The sequence below is a fragment of the Gymnoscopelus braueri genome (genome assembly GCF_963280865.1).
Source record: "Gymnoscopelus braueri genome assembly, chromosome: 16".
In the NCBI taxonomy this organism is placed as follows: domain Eukaryota; kingdom Metazoa; phylum Chordata; class Actinopteri; order Myctophiformes; family Myctophidae; genus Gymnoscopelus; species Gymnoscopelus braueri.
The window spans coordinates 37,628,272-37,636,815 of record NC_137616.1 but is presented as its reverse complement, the minus strand read 5'-3'; the positions used below and the strand labels follow the sequence as shown (position 1 = coordinate 37,636,815).

General features: G+C 43.9%; 1 protein-coding gene across 1 annotated transcript in view; it reads left to right on the top strand.

Annotated features, from left to right (window-relative positions):
* atad2b (ATPase family AAA domain containing 2B) overlaps positions 1 to 8,182 on the top strand; it is a 132,136-nt gene extending 123,954 nt beyond the window's left edge. The window contains exon 28 of the mRNA XM_080453753.1: positions 5,340 to 8,182. Coding sequence (XP_080309879.1) covers positions 5,340 to 5,381 — 42 coding nt within the window. The 3' untranslated portion in view covers positions 5,382 to 8,182. The remainder of the gene's footprint in view (positions 1 to 5,339) is intronic.
* Positions 8,183 to 8,544: the final 362 nt, after the last annotated feature.

Below are 8,544 nucleotides of genomic sequence, written 5' to 3'. Positions count from 1 at the left end.
AACCGAGGCTAATAAGACAACTAACACCAGGCGTTGTGTTGAACAGTGGCTGGTCTTTTTAACCCCTGGCTTTACATTTTTTCTCGCTCGGTGGACGCATGCTTGACGTCAACAGATATGCTGTATTGCTTTGTAGCTTTGTACTGTATCTTCTGTAGCTGCCAGTGTGAACACAGCGTTAGGGTTTCAGGAGGTGCTGGGGATCGAAGCAGGAACAGACGATTGTTCGACCTCCTGAGTCATTCCCACATTGGATGGTCCAGGGACATTTCCATAAAGTCTGCTCTTTTAACACCAGTGTCGAACCCCTCTCCCCTTTCCTCCTGCTTGCCAATGGTGCTACCTTGACATTTAGTGTTTCGTCTGTTGTTTTCCAGACGTGTGTCACAGTGTCCTCGCGTTACTGCCGCTTGTCAAAGGGCCAAAGGTTATTTGGACGGGTTCAGTTGAGTAGGAAACGGAATGCTAGCAAAGTGAAAATACACATTGCGCTTTATCCAAAGCGCAATGTGTATTTCATTCCCCCATTCACACAGACGGCAGAAGCAACCATGCAAGGCACCAACCTGCTCATAGTTACAGTCACAGTTAGGGGTTCAGTGTCTTGCTCAAGGATATTTTGACATAAAGGTTCCCCAGATGGCCGCTCTTCCCCCTGAGCCACTGCAGCAAGTTAGAATTCTTGCCTCAAAGCCTCGGCGCTGGATGCCTCCACCTCGTGGCTCAATCAGTCAGTGCACTTACCAATTCTGCTCCTTGCGAGTTCCCGGCCTCGGTTTCCTGTCCCTCTCTACACTCTAATCAAGCAATAAAAATGCAAATGTCTACGTTCTACTGGACCTACTAGGTTTTTTCATAACCCGCCCCGCACAGGAACCCAACCCATCCCGCAAAAAATTATATAAATCAACGACCCCCCCCGCCCCGCAACCCCCCCCCCCCCCAAAAAAAAACACACACACACACAAGCAAGTCCATTTAAAGAGAGAGAGGGGGGGAGAAAGGGAGAGAGAGAGAGAGAGAGAGAGCACACGTGCGAGAGGGAGGAGGTGTGTTCCGGTGTTTTTTTTTTCTTCAATGGGTTGACCCACTTCGCCCGCCCCGCGATAATTGCGTCGTAATCTATAACCTGTCCGCCCACCCCGCGGTTCAACCCGCGGGACCTGCGGGTTACGGGTCGGCCCGCGCATCACTAGTACCTACAACTTAGCCAATGCATAAAATGAAAAGTGATTTCAAGATGTCTTTTGGGTTCAGATAACTTGAGATGAGTATTTAGTTTAAGTGCCTTATTTTACCGTCATTTTGTGGTCTACTCTAATTGAATAGTTAATTGAATAAATTGAATAATCGAAAAATTATCAGATTAAGCAAATAATCAAATATGAAAATAATTGTTAGTTGCAGCAGCCCTACTGTGAGCCACCTGTCAACTTATTAGCTTTGCAGTAGTGTTTAAAACCTAGCTTCGGTTGTCTCACTTATACAGACATTACAACTTAGCTATGTACTGTAACTCACACTGACTATATTCTATTCATATAAAAATGATGAGGGAAAAAAACTGCTAAAGAGATAGCTCGATGGTACTACAGTCTCACTTAAGACCTTCAAAGACCACCATTCAGTGCAGGGTCTCCGTGGTATACATAGCAGCATTTTAAAAATGCAAAGGCCTCATCCTTGTATTTGAATGAGACCTGAGCTTGCTTGTCGAGTTATTGTAGAGAAGTGTTCTAGCCTCGTTTCCGCGGGGACCATTGGAAGTACTTATACTACTGCGATAGCAATTCTGTGGATTAAGAACCAAATAAAAGGCAGCCGAGTTGCACGTTAAGGTCCAAATCAGTCTGCTTTCCCCTCTAATCTCCCCTGGCAGTGGCCCACATAAATGGAACATGTCAGTGCAGAGAGCGGGCCATTCTCCTGGTGGTCGGCACGCCACACGCTGGCTGTCAGGGTGTCAGAAAGAGGAGGATAGTCAGACTGGTGCTGCTGCCTTGTTCAACAGGTGGTCCCATGCAGGACGTGAGTGCGTCCGTCTGGGCCGGTTTCATATTGCTAGTGTCTGCCGCTGTTTAGAGAACAGGAATGGGGTCTTGTCAGAGGCGCCGGTCACTCATCTCTCTTTGTAGGACAAACGTCTCTTCTCCACAGCAGGTCAGCTTAGTGGTATCCACCAGAGAGAACATGCACACTGGGTTGTGTGTGTGTGTGTGTGTGTGTGTGTGTGTGTGTGTGTGTGTGTGTGTGTGTGTGCATGCGCTGTGAGGTTGAGGGAAATGGAGCGTGCCCATACATTTGTCTCCCACTCTCTTTTTTCCGTCCCCAGGGTCTGACACACATGTGCATGCACGCACACGCACACACACACACACACACACACACACACACACACACACACACACACACACACACACACACACACACACACACACACACACACACAGCTTGTCTGTCTCCTCCAGCAGAGCTGACCTTTCGGCAGATGGAGTGGACAGCAACCTGCTCTCTGTTGAAGCCACAGGGTCCCTCACTGCACAGTGCATAATAACTCACCAGCCATTTGCTCATCAACAAATGCTCATTTCACTTCAGGCCTCGCGTCATAGTTTTGACTGTGGCTCAGACTGCAGTATTTCAAGCTGCTCATTAAGCAGAAGTGTTTGACCTATGACACTAAATGCCGGAGCTGTACACACCACAGACAGCCCAGGGCCGAAGAGATGGTTATTTGTCTCTTCACTGCACAAGAAAATGAGTTCCATATCAGTTTGGCGTACACTCATACCCAAAAGTGGCTTGCAGAATCATGAGTGGATTGGATGTTTGTGTAATACAGGGAGCTCCGCTGGGAATCCTATTCCTACACTGTCAATGTTAGATGATGGATCCATGCACCAGTCTCTGACCTAAACGGGACTCGGCCCTCTTTGTGCGGTGTTTTTCTGCTAATAATAAATCTTCTTTAGGGCCGGTCTGAAGGAGAGAGGAAGTGTAAGTGAGGTGCTGTGCAGCTGACTTTGTTAGTCAGACAGAGGAGAGAAACATCAGATGTCTGGTTGGTTCACAAGGTTGTCAGCTGTATTTTTGGGGGGTTGACAAGGTGATAGGCCTTCAGGCTATCAGGCTACAGAGAAACAAGACAGCTTATAGCTTATGTGTGTGCCTATATTTGTACTTGTGTGTGTCACAGTAAATAGATAATAGCCGCCCAAACAGTAGTTAGGTGTCAAAAGCTTTTACTGGGCAGACAAACTACAAAGTTTTTAGGGAATCGACACAATTAGTGCATATTTTATGAGCTGCGTTTTAACCACTTTCAACCTCGTATCCCTGTTTTGGGCATGCCATTATAGGCGAAGATATTTAAACATTTTTCACAAATATATCAGATCTGCAAGCTCACAATATGTTGCAGTTCATCGTGCGGTGAGCTTGTAGATCTGACATTTCCACGAAAAGGCTTACATGTAAGTGGTTAACAACACTCAGACTAAATGGCTGCTCCTGTACCTGACATAGGAGTGTGACACGGAAGGAAAGGCAAACGGAACCTGGCGTAAATGGACTCATGCAGGAGATCACCATGACATGCTTTGACGTTTAACACTTGAGATTTGCGGTTCCATTCAGTGCAGATTGCAGGCTGCAGTGGGTTTCATTTGCATCGTAACCATGGTGTCACTTAATGAATTCACTTAAAGTGTCACTTTACAAGGTGGGGAGTCGCCTGTTCCTTCCAGCCAGCTGGCCATTATAATCTCCTCATGAATGACCTGCATCCTATTACCTGAGACTAAATCAAAGTCGGTATAAAAACCACGCTGGGGTGTCTATTGTTCATTCAGAACCGTTCACTGTCAGTGGTGTAACGTGTTGGTAACCTTACGTGTCTGGACCCCCGCTTTGAAAGTTGATCATATCCTCTCGCACCTGAATGATAGTTTAGTAGACATATGAACTCCACTACAAATGCCACTGTTGGTGGTAGATTATGCATTTGTACAGACTGTTCCATCCAAACGCTTACAGTATGATGCTAGGGGATGAGCCAGAACCCTTGAACACATCCGGTTTGCTTTTTGTTGGTTAATAGTATCTGGGTTGCTAAGGACGTTATCTGTCATCAACCATTAGGGTAACACTAGCTAACAACGGAAGGCATCGAGTGTGTGTGTGTGTGTGTGTGTGTGTGTGTGTGTGTGTGTGTGTGTGTGTGTGTGTGTGTGTGTGTGTGTGTGTGTGTGTGTGTGTGTGTGTGTGTGTGTGTGTGTGTGTGTGTGTCAATTCTAGTAACATTTTATTATAGCTCAATATCACAAAACATGTTCCAAAGGGCTGCACTTAAAGATATTAATAATATTCACTAACAACAATTGAATACAAAAGTAGTTGCACATCCATAAGCGCACATGCCCATAATACTAATACACACACACACACTCTCACAAGCACAACACACAGACAGGCAAATGAGGATATCTGGCAATAGACAGTATGACTGTAATTTAGTGCTTGGTTCAGACAAAATGATGTCTATGGCTGATGTGTTTATATAAATGTAAATAAGCATGTGGCAGCAGTGCATTGTGCTTACAAATCTTTAGGACTTAACCACTTATGTCCTATATATGATGAATAGCGAAAAATTGCTAACTTGGCTATGTTTGTTATTTTGAATATATATATTTATTTAATATTTTTTTTACAATTTCCGCCTTTAATGACAAGCCCAAAATAGGGACACCAGGGTGAAAGCAGTTAAAAGTGGCTTTGTAGAACTAATAGTTGTAACTTTACTTCGAGAAGTTGAAGTAAATTGATTTCTTATAGCGAGGCCTATTGCACTGACTCAGCCATTCAAGTAAGAGCTTGCACACAAAAACACACACACACACACACACACACACACACACACACACAGGCACACACACAGGCACACACAAAGGCACACACAAAGGCACACACGAGTCCGCAACATCTTCGAAGCATTAATCACGGTCTATTGCAGGCTAACATCCATCTCTCTTTCCTCAGCTCCATTCAGATTGAGTCTGTGTCAAATTCTGCTGTTTTCATGCTGAGACAAATCGGCCGCATCATTCTGCCATAGCTTTGGTTCATTTTACATCATTTATCACACTGAAAGTTGTTATTCGCTGGGGAAAATTCCAAGTAATATTGGAATAGTGATGCACACAGACTTAATTTGTTGTGTGTGTGTGTGTGCGACTGCGTGTGTGTGTACATTGTATTTATATTTGTATACTCTATACAAAATGTGTGCATATATTCTTTTAAGTTAACCTGTAGTTTTGTCTGTGTGTGGTTTGCAGGAGATGGAACAGCGAATTCAGCATTTCGATACATTCCTGTGAGACAGAGTGCCTGTCAGGTAGATCCTGAACAGCCTGGGACCACAAAGACAGACGGAGAGTGAGAGAGAGCAACGTTCTGAGTCCAGCCCTTACAGATACACAGAAATGCAAATCAAGCGCAGAAGGCAGACCGGAGAGGAGACATTCTATGGTGCTATTGTCTCAGGAACCAGTTCTACACAACCAAACTCCTGGAGGTGTCCACAGACACATACACACACACACACACACACACACACACACACACACACACACACACACACACACACACACACACACACACACACACACACACACACACGGTGACCCTGGTGCTACTTGGGTGCTATACAAATTTTTCTACCCATGCTGCTCTTGGAACTTATTATCGACTCGTACAACTAGCGAACCAACAGAAGGATTGGGTGATGTCATATCGCAACTGGCTGCCTCTCCCAGGAGCAGGCCACACACACGCACACGGACACACGGACTCATATAAATATATATATATACGTACAGGCACAGATCCTCACCAGCAGAAGTGTGAATGTGGTGTGCAGCTAAAGCCAGATTTATACTTGGTTGCGTGTTGTGTCTCGCACTGAAATTAGCCGATTTACAAGCTCTCAACGTGAGTTTGTAGATCTGTTTTCGTTTCGGTGCAAGACAACGGCGCACATCTAGACATAAATCGGGCATAAGGAGTCGAGGCCCAGGCAATGTTGGGAATCATTGGACTACATTGTCGGAAACCACCTCGCCCCTCCAGTGCAATGTTTCATCAGAGCCCACTTGTCTCATCATCACCATGCCAATACGTGGCTGTTTATAATTTTTTACTTTTTTTTGTTTGTTGTTTTTTCAGCTACTTGATTTGCCCGATATGTGAGCTGCCCTGGAGCACACTCGCACGCAAAACAATAGTTTACAGAGAATGTTTCAGTACAGCGGCATAAAACTCAATGCAGTCAGCACAGGAGAGCAGAGAAAGCCATTGCATAGTGACCGTCCGGTTTGGAGACGGGAATCGTCGAACAGCGCACACGCTGTTTCTGAACAAAGATGAGTGTATTGTATGCTCACAGTCAGCCATAAAACCTCTCCTCTCTCAACCCCACCCGGACGTGGTCTTCTTCAGCCTCCGGATGAGCCTTGTCAGACCACTATGTGCTAAATACTGGTGGTAGCAGAGTCCCTTCACCAACACTTGCAGTGTAAATGTCTATTCCACACAAGCCATGCCCTTGAGTTCATTCAGATTTTGTGGTTTTCCCTGCTAGTGACACTCTAGCTGAGTAACTGGAAAGCAGTACACGGTGGAACACGTCTGTAGTTTGCACTGCCTAGCGTGTGCCTTAATTTAAACCTTGAGTTGAAGAAACTCTTTGATATATTTAGCAGGTGTTCATTTTTAGACTCCTCCATGTGATACATTTTGGAATCGATGGGATAGGATCTAATTTGGGGGATAAGGACCTAGTAACCACTGACCTCAGATTGACCTTAAACTAAACAAATTTAATACATAGATGACTTAAACTAAACTAATTTAATACATAGATTGTATTGCATTTAAAGGACCATACCGGTTTAAGCCCATTTTAGACTATAACTCACAGTATACATTACTGCCGACTACAGTGTGAACTATGGTTTTCGAGGAATCGGATTCCATTCATTTGAGTAGGATATGAAAACCAACCAATACAGTAAATAAATACTTATTTTTCAATTTACATTATATTATGTTTTATTGCATTTAAAAGTGCAGGTTGATTTGAAATGTCCCTGGAAACATAGATTGATTTCCAAATATAATTCTAACGTATGCATTGCCTCCAGTGGTATTTAGCTAGCAACGGTATGGTCCTTCCTTTAAGCTGTCTCACAAGTTGCTATGCTCACTTAAGGCTGTGTCCGTGTTTGACTTTGTACAAATTTAAAGCGCCACCCTGAGTAGTTGAAGCATTTTCAAAAACTAGATTCAGATATTCAGTATATCTGACCCACTCTGACCTGACTCGGCTCTCCACTTGGACACTTGAGCAGCAGTAGGGAGAGGTTGACACCAGCATCGTTTTCTTCTGCTCTCATAAGGACAAATAGCAATGCGAGTGAAAGCATTCATGGTGCCAAGTCTTATGCACACCCTTTGAAAAAAATTAAACCTAACGGAGCAGAGCTTAGATGCAACTGTGCTTACTCACAGGGACACGCTGTATTAGGTGGACTTCCAATTACCTATGTATTATGTTGTGCATTTGTTTGATAATAATTGTTTGTACTTTTTTTTTTTTACATGTTTGTTTCGGTAATGTTAGGATTGCAACCTATTCGTTTTCTTTTTGTTGTTGCATGGATTGTGAGTCTGATAATGAACAAGGCCATTCTAGGCAGTGCCCGTCGCTAAGCTGTAAAAAGCATTATATTGATTTTCTTCTCTTCTTTTTATTGTTAAATAATTTATGTACGCTGGTGTTTTTTTGTTTCCACTTAATTGTATATCCTTCAGTCAAAGAGAGGAGTGGGGACTCTCATGTGTGGCTGTCTGCCTGCAGTAAATCGACACATTCACTGAAACTTGACATTTCTATAGATCCCTTTTTTTACTCGAGACAACATAAACATTCTAAATGGTTCCGGGTTTATCTCCTGTTGCAGTGTTTGTGAATATCAGTAGCTGACAGGAAATAGGATATCCAAGCTATTCCTTAGCAACACAAAAAAAAACACTGGACAAGGTCATTTCTATAGCATTTCCATGTCTGGAAGAGTCCATGTTTTGACCAGATGTAATCCCGGAGAAAGCCCTCCTGTCTCTCACACAACACTCTCTTTAAGAAACAAAACAAAATATCTGATTCCAACCCTAACTTCTGGTGCATCTCTCACCTCCCCGACTCAACCTCTGCCTTCTCTTGAATTGTAGGTGTTTGTCTGGACAAAAACAATGCAACACCCACAACAACAACAACAACAAAAAGACCATATGCAAACTAGCATGGACAGGTTAGCCCTCAGACTACTGCAGAGAGAAACCTGCGCTACCTCAGCTTAATTTATTTTCAATGCTAATGGCGAAAACAGAAACGTTTACTGGGTACACAGGCAGTATTTTGTAGTTCTTTAGCCCAAGATACTGTGGCAACACCAGCCAGCTAAGGTACAGGATCACCAGAAA